Source organism: Ruditapes philippinarum, unplaced genomic scaffold (assembly GCF_026571515.1).
Source record: "Ruditapes philippinarum isolate M1 unplaced genomic scaffold, ASM2657151v2 ctg7015_1_1_1_1, whole genome shotgun sequence".
NCBI lineage: Eukaryota > Metazoa > Mollusca > Bivalvia > Venerida > Veneridae > Ruditapes > Ruditapes philippinarum.
The window spans coordinates 1-24,552 of record NW_026867141.1 but is presented as its reverse complement, the minus strand read 5'-3'; the positions used below and the strand labels follow the sequence as shown (position 1 = coordinate 24,552).

Below are 24,552 nucleotides of genomic sequence, written 5' to 3'. Positions count from 1 at the left end.
GTGCAATTTGAAATAAATAAAATAAAATTAACGACAGGTAGGGAATATATCACTCTTTCTTCGTGGTATATTTGTTTTCTTTCGAAAAAGGCATTTTTGATTGAAAAGAGCATTGCTACTACCATGTTATCCACCAACCCCTAAATCCGCCACTGCCTAAACAACTGTAATTGATCGGACAAGAATGTAACATCTGTCTAAATGTAACCTGGACCTATGAATTATTTGTCTCATCAACTTGGACTAATTTCTTCTTAAGTTAAATATTTTACCTTGTCATTTATAAGTCTTTGTTTGAGTATCAGGTTTATTATCCCCCGCCGAAAAATTTCGGCGGAGGATATAGTAATAGTCTCCGTCCGTCCGTCCGTCCGACCTTCCGTCCTTCCGTCCGTCCGTCCTTCCGTCCGACAATTTTTGTCCGGAGCATATCTCTAAAAGTATTTGAGTTATCAACTTGAAACTTCATAGGTGGATAGACCTCATTGAGGAGGAGTGCAGTGCACAAGAATGATAACTCTACCTTGCATGATTTTTGAGTTATTGCCCTTTGTTATTTTTCAAAATTAATTTTTGTCCAGAGCATAACTCCAAAAGCCTATGAGATATTAACATGAAACTTCATAGGTGCATAGATCTCACTCAGGAGGTGTGCAGTGCACAAGAATGATAACTCATAATTTTTGAGTTATTGCCCTTTGTTATTTTTCATACCTAATTTTTCACCTGAGTGGAGCATAACTCAAAAAGTGTTTGAGATATCAACATGAAATGTCATAGGTGGATAGATCTTATTGAGGAGGAATGTTTTGTGCGCAAGAATGATAACTCTTCCCTATACAATTTTTGAGTTATTGCCCTTTTTTTCCCATGCTATTTTGTCCAGAGCTTATCTCAAAAAGTATTTGAGGTATCAACTTGAAACTTCAAAGGTGGATGGATCTCATTGAGGAGGAGTGCAGTGCTTAAGAATGATAACTCTACCCTGCATTATTTTTGAGTTATTGCCCTTTGTTATTTTTCAAAATTAATTTTTGTCCAGAGCATAACTCAAAAAGCCTTTGAGATATCAAAATGAAACTTCAAAGGTGCATAGATCTCACTCAGGAGGTGTGCACTGCACAAGAATGATAACTCTACTTTTTATAATTTTTGAGTTATTGCCCTTTGTTCTTTTTCATACTTAATTTTTCAATTCAATTTTTTTCTCAAAAAGTATTTGAGGTATCAACTTGAAACTTTATAGGTGGATAGATTTTACTGAGGAGGGATGCAGCACACAAGAATGATAACCTACCCTGCATTATTTTTCAGTAATTGCCCTTTGTTATTTTCAGCCATCAGTATTCACATAGGTTTCAAATCTGTAATCACTATAGCCATCAGTTTTCATTACCAAAAGACCTCTTAAAATGGAATTATTTCGCTCTACTACATACCACGTATACATTCTTCCAATGAGCAAACACATTCGGCGGGGGATGGCAAAAAAATGTTAAAGTGGTAATATAACTGAACAAAAAAGATGCCTGTCGAACCTTAACACGTATTAATTGGGTGATGATTAAAGGACATATAAATAACGTTTGAAGAAAATACCTATAAAAATAAAGACGCTGCAGTAAATTATAACTAGATTCAAGGACTGATAAAAACATAAATGGAAGATGATTCTTGAAATATGGAAACGAGTTCCACTGTAAGCACATATGATGTGGCTGATAGTAAGAAAACACATTTGAAGTTAAACATAATAGAAATAAAAAATACAGTAAAAGGTTTGAGTGTACACAATATTTAAACAAAATCCGAATACAGACGCTAATGGACAGCTTTCCATATATTTCGTATAGTCGAGAGCAAAGGACAGATCAAAAACATATCTTAAATTTGACCGACATTTTATACGTTTGAGTGTACCTCGTTTTGTATCACACCACAAATCATTCAATAAATGCATGATTGAGTATAGTTTACATCCTGTTTTGAAAAGGAATGTTATCAGATAAAGTACACGTAACTGTAAGGTCTATTAAAAATAAAATATTTTTCGTGGAAGAACTTGTAATAATGAGTTGAAGGTTAAGCTTATAAACGCCGCAATGTTCAGAAAACCGCTACTGAAAAACTATTTTACTTCCTGCAAAATACTTAAAAGGCCCATCATGCCCCAGGAACTGATTTATTTTTATTCTCCAAAGCTTTTGATGTTTGGTTGCCTATTTTAGTTTGCAAATTCCAATACTCTGCACCATATTTAACCTTGCTTTTTGGTTAACATTCATTGTTTGTCCATCGGTACATGACATTAAAAATGTTAAGAAAACCCTTAACCCCAAACCGAACAAGTACATTTATTATATTTTAATAGAGGGTCGGCTTTCATGATTATAACGAAGTGAACTGGACTTTTCTGCACCATGACGTTAAAAGTAGGCTATAATAATAGTAATGATAATAATAATAATTAATGCGTGAAGTATCAACTCTGTACGTAATTAATAAATTAATGTATCTTAAGTTTGAAAAAGACGAAAACTAACAACAACGAAGGTTTTTTTTTAATATACTACACTTTTAAATATAAAAACTTAACTAGGGTATAAAAAATGCGAAGTTAGCACGGAGCACTGTGTGTTTCCCTAGTTTCTCTATGACCCCTTACATATCACATGTACAAAAATTGCCCTCTTCAAACATATCATTTTTTACCTTACTGACGAAGTAAAAAAGATATATTACAACGCGTACATCCTTCTAGTGCTTGATTATTGTTGTACGGTATGGGGAAAGGACACATATTCATACATCAATAAAGTAAACTCAATTCAAAAAAGAGCTGCAAAAATTATACTTAATAGACCGATACGCTCACCAACATTAGATCTCTTTAATAAACTTAAATGGCTGAAATTCAATTTCAGAGTGAAATACAACACAGCAATTATGGTGTATAAATCTTTAAACAATCTGGCATCGTTATATATGAGTGAAATTTCTAGTAGTATTGACTTTTGGAATAAATTACCTATTACTATCAAACAATGTTCGACTTTACAATCTTTCAAAAACAACTGTAAAAATTATTGTCTAAGTTTACAGTAAGATACATGATGATAATTGATCACTTTATATTTTAATTGTTGTAAATGTTGATATCATCATTTTTTCTCTTTTTTTTAATCATTACGAGTTTATCTATAATTAATATGAGTGTCAGTCGGATGAATGAATAAAATTATCTAACCTTTACATTATTTCTTTTTTCTTTTTTATAGATACCAAAAGATTTTATATATTTGTATAAATCTACATTTTTTTCTTTGTTATTGTTAAATCAGAATGCCATACTGAAAATAAGTGTACTTGTTACTGTGAACTTTGTATGTTACCTTCTATAAAATTTTTAATAAAGATTTAATTATTATAATTATTATTATTATTATGTCCTTAGTATTGGTCAATGAGATAGCGAAAACAAGGTTACTATATAGTGTCAAATGAGTTCTAGAATGTACAGATACTGTGACAATAATGAGAGAGGCAGCCTTGATAAGAGCTGTATGTGCAAAACAAAGGTCATGTCTTTTAAGCAGTCAATGGTCTCATGCATCCTATTTTCTTTATCTTCGACCCTGCCTGCTATGGAGGGTTACTCCCCTCAGTCAGCTGGTTTGTAGTTTTGACAATACTCATGATAATTATAATATATAACTCCAAGAAAAGTGATATTTCAACCTCAAGGGTCCCTCTCCTATATGTACAAAAACAAACCTCGGATTTTGAGGTCCTTGATCAGCCAGTCAGTCGGTGTCCTTCGTGTGTCTTAGTGCCATCGTGCCACAATGAATTAGCAAGAGCGCAGTTTAGCCTATGAATCGATCCCGGACAGGCTTTCAAACAATTAACTAATACTTGTGCCTTTATGTTGGTAAAATACTGATATTACTTTTGTAAATGCCAGACAGAATAACAGTAGAAAGGATTTCAAGATTAACTACAAAGAACATGACCTGCATCGTCTTGATGCACAATTTATAGCCAAACGCTCTTACAACTTAGCTTACCAAACAGTGACAAAATGTTATGATACTTGTAGCAATCCTAGGCAAACATATGTGATAATCTTGCTCTTGAAGTGTCTTATATATATTTTAACTTCATAACATATAGATATATAAAATTTTAAAAACGTTTCCCAAAATACTGTAAAGTTTATACTTTGCATAGCCACAATAAAAAAATGCTTATATATAAATCATTTTCATATGTAAATCTTTCGATATAAAAGCTTTAAAACATTCTCTGCATATGCAAAATATTATTTGAAGGAAACATATGTATATTATTAAAAACCTCCAAGGCCAAAACTACGCTAACACGCATCGACTCTGTCTGCATTCATTATTACAAAAATAACCATCCATAATTTGAACAATTCAAATGTTAAAAACGATATAGAGCAAACTGTGTTTTTTTGAATTTATAATCAGATTCAATTCGAATTAGTGGTGCTCTTTGTAAGACCTGTTTCAATGATCAAATGTTGTGAGAGTAATATACTGTGGTTGCAACAAGTGTATTAAATATATACATGTATAAACAATCCTTCGGGTCTTGTTATGGGTTAATAAGACATCCGATTTCAATACATAGATAATAAATCAGTACAGGAAGCAAATAACTTTCAGGTCAAAATATAAACCGGTAACAAAATTATTTGAATTGATTGTGTGCAATTTAAAGTTTAAAGGGGAGTTCCCTCTTTGTAAATACCCATTTTATCTTTCAGGTGTGTGTATCGTATTGTCGCCGATTAAATAAAGATATCCTTGGTCACACATATTTGATTTTTTTCTTTCTACAGTCTTAATAAAAGCACAACGAATATTTCAATAAAAGTCGTCCAGAATGTACCATTTATTTTCAGTTTGGGATGACTGGTTATAACAAAATTGTGAAAACCGTTGACAGAAGTGACTTCTGATGTCATATATATTTCCTTTTAACACAATTTTTATCATACCAACTATACTTCATCACTTTTATATTTAACAGAGTGAATTATAGATAAACTTACCTTAAGTAAGCAATTGAGTTCCTCCTAATACTGAATTTAACAATAGCATTCCTATTCGACGTCCCAAAACAACTGCAATTTACCATTATTTGGTAAAATGTTTTCAAATACTTACTGCCCTTCTATCAATATCTTTGTGCAAGTAAATCAAGGAATTTATTTCTTATGAACAATTTATAATTGAAAATGTTGTACTGTGCAAATAGTGTGAGAGTAATATATTTTGCAACATTATCATAAATGCATGTTTAATGCATATAAGAATAATTTATTTAATTATTAAATAAGTCTTGTTGTGATAACATATCCAATGTTTTAGTTTGTGATAAGCTCTGCTACCAATATAATAGAAAAATATGTATTTAAAACATACTACATTGGTTCTGTTATCAATACAAATGATATATGCGAATTTAGTAAATGGAAGTCTGATCCAAGGAAGATGATCTGTTATTGAGTTTCAACGTCTGTGAAACAAGGCAATTACTGATTTTTATGGCCCCGTAGGGTGGCATATAGTAATCGCACTATCCGTCTTTCCTACCGTCCGTACGATACGCTTGTCCGCGCTTAATCTTCAAAACAGTTGGTGGAATTTCAGTGAAACCTCACAGGACAGTTTTTCACTATGCATAGTTGTGCATTGTATCGTGATTTTTGGCTTGAATTTTTTGGAACAGTTATGGCCCCTTTATGGTCAGTTTTTTTAGAAAAATAAACTTGTCCAAGCTTTATCTAAAACAAACCGCTGGAGAGATTTCAGTGAACTTCATAGGATTGTTTGTCACCATGCTTTGTTTTGCATAGTTTCTTAATTTTCCGGTTGATTTTTTTGCACAGTTATGGCCCCTTAGTGGTCATTTATTTAGTAAAATAAGCTTGTCTGCGTTTCATCTCCAAAACTGCTGGGGGATTTCAGTGACTTTTCACAGGAATATGTGCCACCATGCCTAGTTGTGCACTCTCTCTTTTAATATTCTGCTATTTGGTTTTTGGGTTTTTTTTTGTTGTTTTATTTTGGAGGGGGGAGGGGTGGCACATTTATGTCTCTTAGTGGTCTATTTTTTAAGTTAAGTAAGCTTTTCCGCTCTACAACTCCAAAACCGCTGGGGGATTTCAGTTAATCTTCACAGGATTGTTCGTCACCATGCCTTGATATGTATAGTGTCTTGATTTTTAGCGGGAATTTTCCGCTTAAATTTAAAGAAATCGGGTGTGTATTTCCAATATATAGACATATATTGCAGATGTTATGTCAAAGCTTACTTTTGGGGCATAAGTCACTTTTCAGTGACAAGTCATGTTAACTCATTAAACAATGATGCCAAATAATATCTGTTATTCTTTAATTATATTACAAAGTATTTTACCAGGAAGTTGTGACTGTTATACACTGTATATATTCTATTTTTTTCTGAAAAATGGCCTTTGATCTTGTGGTATGAAAATTATCATATTTTAATCGTAGTCAATCATGAAATATTTATTTTCATACCATTTGATGAAAACTTATACAGTATTTATAGATGAAAAAAACTTGAATATCCTCTATATATTAATATGTTTTCAAATTTATTTGGTTTAAGTGTCCTATCCTCCCCCCGTGAATTTAAAACAACACATCAACTTGAAAGAACAACTTAAGTTCATTAACATTTAGAGCAATACCTAATACCCATGGACAGATACAAAGGGATTTTTTTGATTTCGTGATCTTCTTCACAGACCCTTGTTTTATAATTCCATGTCAGATTAACTGTGTCTGAAAAATGATTATACACCATATTTTGCTGTATCCTTATTACATCAAAGTGACAAGTGCAGTTAAACAATTATAAAACAAATATATGTTCGGTATTTGTATAGATTCAAGAGGTAGCGACGTGAGAGATGTTGCACTTTTTCATTATCCCTCATGTACAGACTAAATCTTATCAAGTCTACAATTTTTATGTAATATTGTTGTAATCAGTACTTTTGAGGGATCACACTTAACCCATCAACTTTTTTTTCGATTCCTTTAGACGAAAACTTTTTATCTAAGTTCATATTCTTATGCCGATATCAATGGTAAGATACAACGTCATCGCGCACCTTCTGAATGCTCCCACTCGGACCATTTTTTACAGAAAATCCGTCGACTCGAAGGTTAAATACAATTTTATTATAAGAAATAGTAACAGTTACAAAAACTAGAACTGTGTCCAAAGGACACGGATGCCCCCACTGAGAACATATATATGGTATATAGTGAAAAAATCAACAAAGGGCCATAATTCTGTTAGATTTGGTCGCAGCAAAAATTCCTTCCTTTACTTCCATTTACACATAAAGGTTGTACATCCCTGCAAGTTTAAGAAAAATCTGCTATCCGGTTTAAGAGGAGTTGCGTTCACAAAATTTCTATATGGTATATAGTGAAAAAAATCAACAAAGGGCCACAATTCTGTTAAATTTGGTCGCAGCAAAAATTATACCTTTACTACCATCTACACATTAAGGTTGTTTATCCCTGGAAGTTTAAGCAAAATCTGATATCCGGTTTAAGAGGAGTTGCGTTCACAAAATTTTTACATAGTATATAGTGAAAAAATCAACAAAGGGCCATAATTCTGTTAAAATTGGTCGCAGCAAAAATTCCTTCCTTTACTAACATCTACACATTAAGGTTGTTCATCTCTTAAAGTTTAAGCAAAATCTGCCATCCGGTTTAAGAGGAGTTGTGTTCACAAGATTTCGGGACGTATGGACAGACAGACGTACGGACGGACGGACGGACAAGTGCAACGAAATATGCTCCCCACTTTGTGGCGGCATAAAAATATAGCGAACAAAATAATGGCTATAGTCTGTAAAAAGGTATATAGATGTATTGCCTGGTCTAGGCCTGAAAACGGGATAGCTGTTTTTTTCTCTCTGAATGTTCCCATGACTTTCCCCACAATCTATAAGAAATAAGTTTTTAAACCTTCTTGAAAAAATATTTTTAACTTACCAGAAGTAAACCGAGTCATGTTTACACATTTTGCTAGATTGTTTTCAAATATTTCTATTCAAAAGTCTTGTTTTTCACTTTTTTTTTTTATAAAAAAAGGAAAATGCTCCAACTCAGGCTCGATTTCAGAGATGCTCTCACTCGGACCCAAATATTGACAGATGAGCGGGAGTATTAGAGAAAAACATTTATCTCATGGACTATATTTATTCTTAAATGAGCCACATTATTTTTTATACTCCACTACTCCAAAATTGTATTTTACCTTCGAGTCGACGAATTTTCTACAAAATATGATTCGATTGGGAGCATTCAGAAGTTGTGCGATAAGATAGTATCCTACCATTTGATATTCTTGCAAACAAATATATATTTCGGTGCTACTGTATATTTTCATTAATGTATTGCCGCATTAAAACATCCTGCCAGCGTAACGGTTAAAAAAAGACATTTAAAAGTAAAGAACCATATGGATTGACAAAAATGCGCCCGAATATGGCATATTATGGTTATTATTTACATATCGAAAGACAAAACAAAAACATTGCAAATTAATTCAGATAATTGACGAGGGCCTTTGGCGGTGACCAAATGATAATCTAAACTAATACAACCTGATCGCACACCTTGCTATTTCTCTGTAGTTTACATTTTCTTGCAAATTATCAGTATGATAAAACATTTTTTATCTACCTTTTAGTTAGTACGAATAAATCGGTAATTTGTGTATTCCATACTGAAAAAGCAGCATAATCTTTTATTAGCATCATTTTATTTTGTTTACGCGCAATATGAATCTGTGTCAAAAAAACAATAATTCTATGTTAAAATTATCCCAATATCTATCATAAGATTAAAAAAACTTATAACAGTTCATCATTTATGATATTTATAAAATATTCTTGAGATATAGCTGTAAACAATAGAACATTGTTGTCACAACATTTTGTATCAGGTTCTATTGCGAAATAAGAAAGGGTACCTTTTGCAAAAATATAGTTTGGTTATTCTTTTAAATTAATTGACAAAAGTAAATCTTGAATGTTGAAACGTGCATACTATTTGCAAATCTGCACAGTGTGACCACATATGACGATCCATGTTTCCATTTAGTCTACAGTTAAGTTTACTTATTTGATTGTACATGACATCTCAAATTCAGGTTTGCCTTGCCTTATATTTCGTTTCAGGTGAGACACAAATTGAAATCTTAAAGTTTAATGAAATACTTACTGATATAATATTATATTAAAAACGATATTTAATTGTATTGTATGGATTTCCTAATACTTCTTCATAAAACGTGCATTTGTTCGATATCAATCCTTCATTAATTCAACATAAATGGCACATTGTATTTTACAGGTCAGTTATCATTTTAACAAACTGCTGGGAAATGTAATGTCTAGTCATGGCTGCTGCTCAACCCGGAACATCATCTTCAGCACAGGCATCAGACAATCGTATCTTCCTATCCCGTCTACAAATGTTAATTGTTGATGGTGGACTTGCAGTTTTAAGAAATTATGTAGATCAGGAACTTTCAGCTCAATCTATTACTCTCAGCGGATGTCTTGCAAACGAAAAGACCACCATCAAACTTTTAAAGGGACGTGGGATACTAACACAGGTGCAATATGATTTATTGTATCCATCAAGTGGCACTATTTCAACGTCAGATTTGGACATCACGCTTATCATTTGCCTCATGAGAAACCTTAAATGTTTCAAGTTAAATAAAATGTTTAATTTGAACATTTCATCAGGACAAAGTGATACTTCTATCGAAGCAGACATTTGTAGACTGAAGAATTACCGGAACGAAGTAAGATTTTGAATAGGCTTATGTTTTATTTTTAATGAACCAATGCAGCAGACAAGTTTACTTTATATGTTTAAATATTTGTTCAGATAAAAATCACACTCGTTAAACCGTGGAAATACTCAAAAGGTTCTAATATTAGTTATTCTGTCAAGACGATTTGTTTCATTATTCTAGTATTTTAAACGAGATTTTGTAAAATTGAAAAGTATTGATAGAGATAGAAATCAATTGATTTTTTTCTGTGAAAGACATGTTTTTAGCAAGACCGATTTTATATCTTCAGTTTTGTCATATATCAACCACTACAGGGATACAATATAACGATTTTATTACCAAGTGGAAAGAAATCGAACAGGTATATGTTTGATTTGAAAACTCAATGTAAGATTTATTCGAGCGTGCATGTCTTTCCTTAATTAAAAGAGAAGCAATACAGATTTTGCCTCCAACATAGATCCAAGCTATCAATCTACCAAGGTTTCATGATACTGTTTAACCAGCTTCCAAAAGTTAATTTTTATCCCAAATGTTGATAATGGTTTGTTTCAAAAGGGAAATTTGATATGCTTATTCGCACAAATCTGCAAGTGAATTGTTCTGTCATGTTAAATATATACTATGCTCGTCCTTGAGTAAAATAATTTAATCACAGAAAGTTATAAAATCTATGAAATTCTGACTTAATATGTTTAATAACAAAATGAATACACTATTCATTTGCAAAGGGGTTGTATAGTAATTATCACTATTTTCTAATATCAGATTTTAGCATAGTATATCTTCAGAGAGCAGGAAACACTTGTCACTAAAATAAATCAGCCAAACACTGTAAATTTAGTATGTTTGATTTAATGAGATATGTATATCCAATGTGGAATGACGATATAATAGGTTCATCAAATTCATTTTCTTCATTTATTGTTTATTTGTTATTTATTAAATCATTTTTTCCGTTCATTTAAGCATTTTCCAGTGCTTGATTACTTTTGGTAACAATTAGTAATAAATAATATAGTAAAAGAAGGCAATTCATTCACATCATAAAATAATTTCCTTACTCTTCCTATATCATCAAGTTAGAACTCCAAATAACAAATGCCAGTATATGTATGTTGTACTTTGCTCGTGATAAAAATATTAATAATATGAAATGCATACATTTCCTTCTTGACAAACGTAAGCTAACCATAACTGACATAATTACCACGCCTGTGCCCTTTGCAGATTATCCTTAGAATTGATAAGGTGTATCCAATCAAAGACTTTAAACAGACGATAACTGACTTTGAATACAGCCCTCTTGATCCAAAAACAGAACAGAGGGTAACAGATGAAATTGAAAAATGGGAAAAACACGATAAAGCATTAGAAGCTGACATAGAAATTCAAAAAGCTGGTCATAAAAATACTACTGAGGACTTAAATACTGTTAAATCTAAAATAGATAAAATAGAAGAACGACTGCCAGCACAACACACGTCTTCAAATATGCAAGGTAAGCATGCTTGATAAAAATATGTTTTAATCTTGATTTAGGCAGACGTAGTTGATTAAGAGCTTTTGAAAGCAGACAATAGATTTATAGAAACTATTGAAGACTTAAAGACTAATTGTAAGCATACTGTTATATTGTTGATATAAGAAATTATTCAAATATTGAATATTTATGACATTGCTTATTCAGATACATGTATCTTGATGTTGACAATAAGGATGACCTTAATGAAAACATATGGGTAGATTTCAATTGCACGAAGTTAAAAATTGGTAACATCATAGGTGTGAACTAATAATACGTGCTGAATGGACATATCTTATAATCGTTGTTAGTAGTACTGATTCCTTAAAAAAATTCAAATAAGAATTTAAACCTTTTGAAAAACTTACAGAATTAAGATGTTATATCATATTTCTTTTGATGAAAGTATTTTATGAACGTATTGCCTTTGCAAACATGTATTCTAAAATATTTATATAACAGCAAATATTCCAATTTTGACCATGTGTATGGAACAGTCATCGCGAGTATTTTCAGCTCAGATTAATAAAAAACAGTTTAATTTTGTTTGATTTGATTTGTAGTTTTAAAAATACAATTATTAATTTTGAAATTGTAAATTTATTAGTATAGATATTATAATGATCTACCGATTTGTTTGAATATGGAGTGATAACAAACGTACAAATGACCGAAGTAGAATTTATTAAACTATTTCTCGCCTGCATTATTGTTCATGTAGGTTTAAATATTGTACTTATTTTTAACTCACTCACATATGCCATATTTTTTTTATATATATTGTACATGTCTGTTTTAATGTTTATTCAGATTCAGGTATCTACGTCTAACACACATGGGCATTGAATTTTACTTTAAACTTTGATTATGATGCTGAAACATAGTCTCAAATTTAAAACTAAATATTGAATCCACACATTTTCAAAATGGTATATATTTGCTTCTTTGACCAACCTAATTTTGCGCACATCATTTGGTATTTTAATTCTTAACAGAAATTGTCTATAAATCTCTTAATTTATGTAGGGATTTTGGTCTACATTACTGATTCATGCGTGATAAACTACGTATAGTTTTGTTTAGAATCAGATAATACTACAATCCCTTTATGAATGAAGAAAATAACCGTGTCTCGGACAAAACTGGACGCCAATGCTCTCTCACTTACCAGAAGGGATTCCACGATATGACCCGTTTTTATTTGAACGGGTATATAAATAAAAGCAATCAAGTTTCCTTGTACCAGGAACCTCAGTTAAAAGCTTTCAAATACTTACAATTGAATGACGCGTTCAGATTAACAGGACTTAAAGAAGCTTTTTTTAATATTATTACTTTTATTAAAAGATAGGAGTTGTCTTTAAAATGACCTTTAATCGTTTATATATCCGTACATATCGTTTAAGTGACGGTTATCAATTTCATATTATCATCGTCATATATATTTACAAAATATATTAGTGACTCAAGCATATAGCTTTAAGTGAACATAATTTAGATGGAGTTCTCGATATACTGTAATACAATTAGCTAGCATCTCCCAGCATTAAATTATTATTTGTTAACATACTTAGTTTCTTAGCTTAGATTACCCGTTTTGTGTTTGTATTCTTACTAACTGTGTTCGAGATTCTTATCCCGAAGTTTGACGGAAAGGGCCGAAAATTTGCAAGTGTACTAATCGGAGATAATAACATCATAATAAAATGATTTAAAAGGGTGTTAATCGTATTGATTAGTCCTCAAATATGGGAAAATGTATTCATGAATACAATAGTTTACTTCTGTATTAAATTGAAATTATATAATAGAAAAAAAGGTTTTATTTGTATCATTTATTTAATTTTCAACATTCACGCCTGCGTCGAACTTAAGTGAGTTTTCGTCTGCAATTGTGCCTTTTGAGTTGATGATACTATGCTTTTGCAACATTTAAATACAATGGGATGCCAGTGGTGAATGGAGATAGCCAGTCTAATACTGTTACTAGTAATGGTTCATCTAAGAGTATCATGTTAAATGAAAGACACATCAGTGCATGTCATAGAGTAGGAAAGTTCAAATCCATCGGCCAAGCCAGACAAGTTATAGTTCGTTTCGTCTCAAGGTATCACATTCTTCAAGAAGAAAATCTTGCTTCTCTTGAGGAATACAAACACATTTTTTATTTCGGATGACTCAACGCAACTTAGGGTGAGAATGAAATCAGTGTTGAAGGACACTCCTAGTGTTTCTAATGTGTATTCTCGTGATGGCGTAAACATTTGTACAAAGAAAAAACGACAGCTCTCAATTACTTCCCCCGATGATTTTCATGCATTGGGTATTGACATTGACCTGAAGTAGTTGGGACTAGAGTCACTTGAATAGGAGGAGGATGATGATAATTCAATTGAGAAAAACTGTTAAGAAGCATTTTATAGTGACAGATACTTTTGACCATTCCTATGGTTCAATTAATATCCATAAGTAAAAATGTGTTGCTTTAAATATTTGTGGACTTTGTTCTTAACTTAATTTTCCAGAATTTGAAGAATTCATACAGGACTATGATGTTATTTGTTTGTTAGAAATTAAGTTAGATGTGTATGACAGTATTGTACTGAAAAAAGCAACATAATTTTATGGGTGAAGTAGGACATTTTGTTAAAAAATTCTGGAGGTATTAGAGTTCTATTACAAAAAGACATTTTTGATAAAGTTAAGTTCTTTGATAATTCTTTTGAAAATTGTATATGGTTTCGAATTGATGAGAGTGTCATAAATATGAAACATATCTTTGGAGCAATTTATATCCCTCCTGAAGACCTATTCAAACATTGATTGATATTCAATGATTAAAGCAGATATTATTGACTTTCAAACTAGAAATTGTTCTGTATGCATGCTTGGGGATCTCAATGCAAGAACTGGTACTCTTCCAGATTTAACTGTAATTGATAGGTACATTTCAGATTATAGATCTGTTAAATAGAATAGAATCTTGATAATCTGGGTTTTCCTACAGAAAAATTCTCTTAAGACAAATTTTGTAAAGGGTTGTTGTGACCACAGACCAAGTATGAAGACAATCCATTGACAAACATGTGTTTCATGATAATAAATTTAACAACTTTATATATTTACTCGCAAAATACAACATATACAAATGTTTATACAAATCAATATTTAAAAATTTCAAGATCACGTATTGAACTTAAACAAATAATACCGTTAAAATGACAACATGGAGAGTCGTTTTTCAATTACTTTCCAAACTTTTGCAACATTATAATTTTAGGCCGCTGGGCCGCGGACTTCACAAAAAATTATAAAATAAAAAGTTTTCTCAAAGTGATTTTTACATATCCTTTAAATAATAAGAATTTCTGCCGCCAGGCCGCCAACTTCACAAAAAATGATAAAATAAAAGGTTCTTTGAAAGTGATTTTTTGTCTTTTTTATATACATACATAAGTCCCGTTTTATCATATTTATAACATTTTTACAACATTAAAATTTCTTGCTGCCAGGTCTCTAGAGAAAAAAAAATCTTTCTGAATGTGATTTTTTCCTTTTATACAACTGTTTAATGATAAGATAAATTAATTGATAGTCTTTTTTCAATTCTTCTCCAAACCTTTACAACATTGAAATTCTAGGCCGCCAGCCCGCCAACTTCACAAAAAAAAAATGATAAAATAAAAAAAATTCTGAAAGTGATTTTTTTCTTTTATACACATCCTTTAGATACTAAGAATTGTCTTAAGAACTTCATAAAAAGCCGTTTTATTGTTTAAATAACATTTTTGTAACATTACAAATTTTGGCCGCCAGGCGCAAACTTCACAAAAATGATAAAATAAAAAGTTCTTTGAAAAGGATTTTTTTTCTTTTTGTATACCTTTTAAATATCAAAAATAGTCTTAAGAACTTCATAAAGTCCCGTTTTTATCATACATGTATTTATAACATTTCTATTTCATTAAAATTTCTGGCTGCCAGGTCGCTAGAGGGGAAACCTTTCTTTTGAATGTGATTTGTTCCTTTTATATAACTGTTAAATGATAAGATATGTCTTTAAAAGTTAATTAAGAGTCGTTTTCTAATTCTTTTCCAAACTTTTACCACATTAAAATTTAGGGTCTATAACATATTTTAATTTGAGAACATTTGTAAAATGTTGCATAGACTATAATAAAAACAAAGAAATGCATGAGTCAATAGAGGAAGTGTGATATATTAATATTTTTTTAAGATAAATATTTGACGCAGAACAAAATAACTGTTTAAGTATTGTACAAACGAGGCGCAAAGTCACCAAATATTACAAAAATTGTAGGAAAGTTGAAACATAATTGAACTAAATTAAAAGTATTTAGGAAATAATGTGCTTCGAGAATATTTCTTTGCATAAATTTAGACATGAATGTGTTATTATTTCGTGGAACCTGTGGTCGACTGATTAAAGGTCGTTGACTTTCATACATTTGATCCTCACAACTATGGGTTCGAATTTTTTATTCTTTCATGTGTAGTAGCATTTAATGGAACGTCGGTGGGTGGTTCTATTCAGGTATCCGCTTGTGCGTGAAACCAATGGACACCTTCCTTTAACAGTAAAGCTGGAAAGATACCAATATGACATTGAATGAAAAACCAATCGGAGAGAAGAGAGTAAGAGAGAAGGTGGAGGCACATTAATGCCCATTAATTGTTATAACTTGCATGTTTGCGGATCAATATTTTGTCACTTTCAAAGACTGGACTGTTTAATAATAATAATAATAATAATAATAATAATAATAATAATAATAATAATAATAATAATAGTAATGATATTAATCCTTCCTTGGTTGGCACTGTCAAAAAATAATCAATTTCTGTTTATACTGAAGATATGTTTGTTTCAGTAGTCCGCGCAAATTCACCAGTGATGGCACATTTTAAATTGTTTTTTTTTTCTTTTTCTGCTTTACATTCAAATTATTCAATTCCAGTGGTAACCATGGTAAGATATTTATTTATTGAAATTTTAAATTATTTCAATTTTTTATTTTTCTACCGAAAGTGATAGCAGACGACAATTCATTTTTTTTTCAGTTTTAGTAAAATATTCAATATACTGCAATTTAATTTAGCTTGTTCATTATAAGAGTTTTATTTAAAAATCTTATCTGTTATCGACACGCGTTTGTTTTCTGAAAAGGAAGTAAAAGTCTGATTAATGCTTGAGAAGAAGAAGGTGGCTTGAGTACGAGAAGGGGTGGGGCTTGTAAAAGCTAGATTTTCCGTATGCCAAATGTATAACTTACTGACATATGATGAAACATATGACAACCTCGGGGTGTTCAGTTTAGTACAGATCTAACTTGGTTAAGGTAATGTGTTCTTTCATGTCAAAACTTATTTATGATAATATGATAATAAACAATGTGGTATCGTCAAGTGTTTCAAAGTATGCAAATATTCAATAACCCAACTAAATCACTTTTTCTCTGCCCTTTCCGCCGAATTTCGGATAAGAACATCGGAAACAATAGTACGTACATCTATATGGTATTTCGTTCAAACCTACGCCAAGGAACTAACCATCTTAATAGTAATCCAATGCTGGGTGATGATGACTATGGTTTTTTTTCCAATATATCAAGTATAAGTAAACCGAAATTAAGTAAATTCACAGATATAAAAGTATATAGTACATTTTTAATATACTTATTATTATGCTTGAAGAAACCGAAAGTACAAAATGCTAATCTGTTGACATAGAGTCGAATATGTTTATAATTTGAATTTAACATGGTTGTCAGACATTTTCAATCAAAAGTGTAGACATACTTTTTTGGATGTCAAATATTTACATCTGTTTTACATTATCAAAAATTACACTCTGTGTTTTACATCTAAAACCAATTGGTAGATATACTTTTGTCACGGTTCAAAACTGGTCACCATTTAGTGGAGAAGATGTGTAAGCAGCCGGATAGCTCAGTCGGTAGAGCCGCGGTACTGTTTTCCAAGGTTGACAGGTTCGAGTCCCGGTCAGGCTGCACAATTTTCTCATCCTGTGACATTTGGCGCCCAACGATGGGCCGTGACGGGATATATCTCAGAGTTTAATTTACATTGCTCTGTTACTCTGTGAAATTTCAAATATAGCAGGGGAGTATGTCACGCTTCTCAATTGTTCAATAATAAGGTTGGCAAATGTGTAAGCGGCCGGATAGCTCAGTTGGTAGAGCCGCAAGGGTCCCGGTTACTGAAACAAGTAATTTAAACACATCTTATAGGGAACACCTCACGGAAATCTACCAAAGAATTAATATTGTGTGCATTGACCGCATTATAAGTACGTAATCGACAGGTTAATAAAATCAAACAGTCAGTCTGAATTATGAATAATTGTGGAGGAATTCCGATTAGGCAAAACTATAATGATGGAGAAATCAGGAGGAATTACTTCCTGTGTCAAGTAATTATTTTCCCCTTCTTATTTCCCCGTGATAACAATTTGTTTACATATTTTTTAATGTAAAATTTATCATTTTAAAACGGTTCAAACATTTTAAACATTTATCGTTCTTAGTGTTTGTTCATGCAATGAACTATAGAAGAAATATTTTCTTCTTTAGCTTGTCCACACCCTGCCCCCACTAATTCTTTGGGTTCAGAATGAAGAACGAAAATGTTTATTTTCAAGCATACAATGTATTTATTATAACGATGGAAATAAACTTTTTTTTGTATATGAATTTATTCAATAATTAAAACAAAGTTTAGATTTAAGTATGCATTGTTAAACATAGCCTCTGAATGTAGTGTTACATATCTACTTCTCATTTGCCGTATGCATTAGCTGATTGTCTAACTATGCAAAATTCAAGTTAGTAAACACCTCAACATTTCATGTATTATATAGATATCTCTTTTCAGAACTTCAAGGCGACCTGATTAAATTTTACAGAAAAAGATGTAGTTCAATACCACTCTCACCGCTTCTTGAAGAAAAAGAGACACCTCTCGCTGGGTTCTATGTGATGCCAGATACAGTCGCCGTAAAACAGAAGTCCCTAACTTGGCATGAAGAGGAAAGGACACCGATCAAGTCTTTGAAAGACATGTTTTCAACCGGAAGTGGAGATAAACAAGAAATATATCTATCAGCTGATGCAGGCTTTGGAAAAACTGCTTTCTCAAAATATCTGGCAATCACATGGTGTCAAGCTCATTGTCACGATGAAAACTACGCATGTTTTAAAGATGACGAGTTAAAAACGTTATTTGATTTTAAGTTCTTATTTTTGGTTTTATTAAGAGACTGTACCTCTTTTTGTAAGATCGACGATATGATTGAACAGCAAATTACTAAGAAACTTCCTTCCTCTGGAACATTATATGAAGTTTTACGTAGAGAAAAATGTTTAATTATATTGGACGGTCTTGATGAATGGACTCACCCTGATAATAGCTGTAGCGAAGTAACAGAAAACATCCCACATCGGTACGTAAGTGATAATTGTGTTATCCTAACGACATCCCGACCGTGGAAGCTTGGAGTTTCAAATCTCAAAACGAGTCAAATAAACAAAAAAGTAGAATTGCTTCAATTAAATGCAGATTCTACACGGCAACTTGAAGAAAATGCTATAAGGAAAATGACCGGTGTCCATAACGATAGAGCACTGACGAGTAAAAGACAGGACTTTGATAAAGTGATACGTGACCGTCGCCTGAAGCACATGCAAGTGATTCCACTTCTCCTCTTGTATATAGTTTGCCTATGGTGTAACAACATTCCTATAGGAAATTCAACTCATGAAATTTACACCAATATCATTGAATTTCTATTATCGCGAACGTCAAAGAAACACCCGGAAGTTCAACCATCTCGTGAATCCTCTGCCAGTGAAATTCCAGAATATTTCAAAGGTCATGAATTTTGTAAAAAGTTTTACAGTCTTATAACATCATTAGCGGAACTAGCTTACCAAACGTTATATAACGAAACAAGAGAAAACACGCTTGTATTTGACAGAATGGTTGCTGAAACATATCTCAAAGCAGACGACATTAAATTAAGTCTTCTCTCAGGAATACTGTCAGAAAGTAGAAGTAAAACTTTATTCAAAGAAATTATCAAAGTCTCGTTTTCTCACAAAACAGTTCAAGAATTCTTTGCCGCTATTCATATAAGTCATCACAGTGTTCTAAAAAAATGTAGAAGTATTCAAGATATTTTAGACATGTCAAACATTTGTGAATTTCTAAGTAAAATGAATGCTGACCGGATGTGTGAAATATCAAATGATTTTATGTCTGTCATAAATGAAGACAAGAAAACACGCAGCTATAGAAATAGGACAGGTTACGAGTACTTGCCAGATAATCCATTGTATAACATACAGAAAATGTTCATGTCGTGTTTACAAGAAATGCCTGGAAGTGAAAATATTCAAATATGTTTACAAGATTTCTTCATTGTCAAGAACAACATGCACAGTAAGCAGTTACAACGTTTGTTAAAACAAAATAAAACCAACATAAACTCACTTTATATAGACGCCACAGGTACTTCCCGCAGTTTACGTGAAATTATAGATTTATTCTCTCTCACAGATCTCAGTTATATACAGAAACTTTACTATAATGCTGACAGGAAGGAGGCTGAAATAAGTCAGATTTTGCTTCCAAGTTTACAAAACGTTACTTTGCGGTGGGGTACATGGACAAATGATGAAGGAAATCTTAGTGAAAATTTGGCGCTATTACAAAACTTGCAATATTTATATATTGACTGGTTCACGTTATCTTACAAAATACTGGAAACAATTTTAAATTTTATCTCCGGTCAAAAGTCAATAAAAGAGTTAACATTGGTGATGTTAGACTGTAAAGAACATGGCCGCAATGATTGTAAGAGCTTGAACTTGAACTTGTATCAACATTCAACTCTATCAAAGTTAGTCTTGATGCAGTTACCTTGCAGGCTACAATTAAATATATCAACACTGTCATTAGGTAATGTTACGTTGTGGGGAATCAATCTAGATAAAAGTTCATTGTTACTGTCACGTGACATGTTGAATATTGAACGTGTGATGTTGGAGAAGTTAGAAATGTCTGCAGGGAGTTTACAAAACTTTATTACCGTGTTGGAAAATCTGCCGCAGTCGGTTACAGTAATTATGTACCACATTAATCCGGAGACAGAATATGAATGTGTTCGAGAAAAAATTCGGAGATCACAAACTTTTCATGTGATACAAGACTACAGGCGGCGGCTTGAGTTCAAAACAAGGAAACCAAGTAAAGAATAAACAAGGAAAAACATTGTAAAATAAAATGAAGAAATCACTTCAAGACTTGAAAAAATATAGATAAATAAATAAAAATGAAAACGAAAACTTAAAATACATACGTTATGGCGATTGATGAAACTTAACTTTAATGCTTGGTCATTTAGTATTTAAGCAGATCTATTTGACCGTTGTTTATATTAATTAAAATGATTTAAAGGTTAGAAAATATTATCGGAAATATTTTTACGAAACTTAATGGATAGAGATATGAAAATATGTCGCAGTTAAGAGATTTTATAGTAATTGTTTCATGATATTCTTATTATTTATTTGAAATAATAAATTATATTCATTTTAAGTTAATAACATTCCAAAATGTTAAAATGAATGAGTGTATGAATTTTAACATATATACTGAAGAATTGCACTTTTTTATTTTTTTTTCCATAATTTGTTTGGATCTTAATTGTGAAAAAGATTTTAGAATTTAATTAAACCATTTATTAAATATAGATAATTAAGAACACTTGTAAAATTTACGTGAGCACTTGATCTTGAATCCACACCCTCAAAAAGCCGACCCTACCCAGCGCTAACAAAGGTATAGTTATATGTTTAAAAAAATATTAATTATGCACATAGTCATTTTATTTATGCAGTGTATATGTTAAAGTTAATTGAATCTTAAGTATGGGTTAATGCTTTTAGTAAGCATTTACAAAATTAAATTGGTCAAGAACAGCGCAGCCAATTAGGTCTTTGTTTTTTATAAATTTATTTACTAGACTAATAAATAGTTAGCCGATTTACTCAAGCAAATATGTTAATTTAAAACACTGTTATCCTATTGGACAGCAAACAATTTCCAACACTGAATATACTTTTGTTTTATTTTTCTTATTTCCGCAAAGTTAGGATGTAAAATGCCTTTTTTCCGTTGTTCAAAATACGAGACAATGCATAGGGTTGCCATTTAGATAATTATTATTATAAATATGTTAGCTCTTTATGGAGCATTTAAGTTCAATTGGACACACAGGCAGCGCATCTTTACATTTTATATTCTTCCAAACTTTATAAGGTATGACCAACCTAATGGGCACTAAAAGGAGCTGAAAAAAAACAACAAAGGTCACATATATGCCTTAAAAGACACTGCATGCAAAGTTTAAAAACAAAAAAGAATACCGTATAGTAAATGAGTTATGGTCACATTTTCTGAATTAAAGCTTGGGTATTACCTTTGGGCTCTTTTTCAGAAATGTGGAACCTTTGAATAATCTATATCATCCCTATAAGAAATGTTTCCCCATAAATTATTGTGAAGTGTTTCAAAAATAATGTAATGAGAAAAAAAGTCTGGGGTTTGAACCAATGGACATACCTTTCAATGAACTTTACAGTACTTTATTTTTCAAAGCTGAGGTAATGCATAAGGATGGGCATGCCATAGAAGTAAAACAATATTTGTTGTTTATCTTGTTGTTGGGCTAGATATTTCAAAAGAGTGCACTGTCCTGCATAATTCCATCGTTAATCCCCTCCGGTTTTATTTCTTGTTTCAGCGGTCTTAAATCAGACGTGATGATGAGTGGAATCTTTACAAATGTTCCTTGCTAAACAATGGTAATGTTATATAATTTAGACTTATTTATGATTTTTATGATTCGCTACACAGTAAATATGAAATAAAGAAGGTTAGATATAATAATGAAGATAGCTTCTACGATTCCTATAATCAATGGCTATATTTGTTGGAGCCTGTTTCAATTTTTTCCCCGAGTCCCTTTGCGTTCAAAAATGTATATTCTTGTTTGTTTGTTTGTGTGTTTTGTTTTGTGTTATGTTTTTTTTTTGTTTTTTATTCATATAATATTTATAGAACCCAAAATAGTTGAAAGAAAGAAATTTTGCCAATTCTGTTAGCTGAGTTAAAAATAATTTGAGTTTAAGACAAAATGTCGCATTGTTAGTTTCGATGGTGATAAAAATACAATGTCACTCTTATAAATTGAAGTAGTACAATTAAAATAATTAGATATGAATGATATGAATATTTTTGGCAAAGAAAAATAGAAAAAGGAATATACAAAGCCACAAATTGTATTATATCTTTCACAAGTCATTGCTTTAAACTGCGCGCGTTTAATATGTTGACGTCTACTATGTCTTATAATCAATAAAAAGGGTTTACGAAGGTAATAGGGATAAATTTATTGCCCAAAGCCTTACGGAAGGTAAACGGAAATGCTTTATTGCCCAAAGTCTTACGGAAGGTAAAAGAATCTACTTTAATATCCGAAACTTTGCGGTTGGTCCTACTTTAATGTCTGCTGGCTTACTGAAGGTCTGTAGATCAACTTTAATTTCCGCTGGCTTACGGAAGGTCGATGGATCTACTTTAATGTTCGCTGGCGTACGTAAGGTCGATGGATCTACTTTAATGTTCGCTGGCGTACGGAAGGTCGATGGATCTTCTTTAATGTTCGCTGGCTTACTTAAGGTCGGTGGGTCTGCTTTCATGTCCTCTGGCTTACGGAAGGTCGGTGGATCTAATTTAATGTCCGCAGACTTACGGAAGGGCGGTTGATCAACTTTAATGTCAGCTGGTTCAGGGAAGGTCGATGGATCTATTTTTATGTCCGCTGGCTTACAGAAGGTCGCTATCATGAAAAATATGAAAATCGTTTTGATTTCTTTTTATTTTTCAGAAAAGGAACTAGTGTGAATCTTCAATCACAATGGTGAATGTGCCTCTACGAAAATGCAATATAATAACATTACTCCTTATTCGCGGAAATGGCACGGAGGAAAGATTACACTAGACGTTACATCACCAGGACATTGTAAATGCATATTTTTCCTAGCTTTTAGGAAAAATATAAAGTAAAAACTCATACTGTGATCATCACAAGTGTATTTTACCTGTTTTCTATAAACATACATTATACAAAGAAAGAGAACAAATATGATGACTGCTGTGAAATATTTAAGAACCCCTTAAGTCATTTTATTTGTAAATAACTGTTATTACTTTAGAAAAAATATAAATGATATTTGTATGAATATAACGCCTTTAACAAAGGCAAATTATTTATTTGAAATTTAAAGATCCTGTACCACAATTTTTTTATGGTTTTAAATCATAAATATGATGCTCAAATTAAGATTTATCAATATTGTAAGTTCCAAAAGCATTATTTATAAATGTATTACTGAATTTAACATTTCATGTAAATAAAGGGAGGTAATTAGAAATTTTTTTCTTTACAGTTTAAGTCAAACTTTACAATAAGAAATGACTGCACATATTTTAATGATTACATATAATATGCAAAAATATTTGCAGTACATATTGTGACGAAAATGCTTCCTATACTTCATATACTTCATTTGATTACCTCCCCTTAGTATGATTTCGCCATTTGTACAGTAAAACAATTTATTTTTATGTGAAGATAACAGGATAAACAATAGGTAATTAAGGTTATTCAGTAATTATACTTTTGTAACGATATATATTTGAAGAATTGTCAAGTGTGTTTATCATTTGAATTGTTTATCTGTTTGTTTTATGGTTTGTAAGGAAATTTAATCCAAGTTACAGACGCTTATAAGTTTCAATTAAAATCAGTATCAAGAAGCGTTTTATTATTTTAGCCAATCAAAATCATTGTTTTATTCACCGCGGAGATGACGCATCAGAGGCATATATAAGAGCTTGCGCAATGTTGAGAATTTAGATTTGGTTTTGGCTCCGGACCGTTAAGTTGTAATTATATTTACTAGTAGCCAGGCATCTTAGATACTGGTGCTAAAAATATCTTTACTTCTATGATTTAAATAGTTAGA

The 24,552-nt window shown here is 31.6% G+C and overlaps 1 protein-coding gene across 2 annotated transcripts in view; it reads left to right on the top strand.

Moving 5' to 3' along the window:
* The window catches only part of LOC132734986 (uncharacterized), a 38,268-nt gene extending 14,268 nt beyond the window's left edge, over positions 1-24,000 (top strand). The window contains exons 2-6 of one of the 2 annotated variants that reach the window (XR_009626391.1): positions 9,441-9,900; positions 10,184-10,255; positions 11,125-11,395; positions 18,335-22,326; positions 23,412-24,000. Coding sequence is in view for 1 of the 2 variants with exons in the window: in XM_060721892.1 (XP_060577875.1) it covers positions 9,487-9,900; positions 10,184-10,255; positions 11,125-11,395; positions 18,335-20,718 (3,141 nt within the window). In the remaining variant the exon portion in view is untranslated. Of the gene's footprint in view, positions 1-9,440; positions 9,901-10,183; positions 10,256-11,124; positions 11,396-18,334 lie in introns of both variants that reach the window. The other variant, XM_060721892.1, reaches the window with a different exon arrangement.
* The last annotated feature ends 552 nt before the right edge of the window (positions 24,001-24,552 follow it).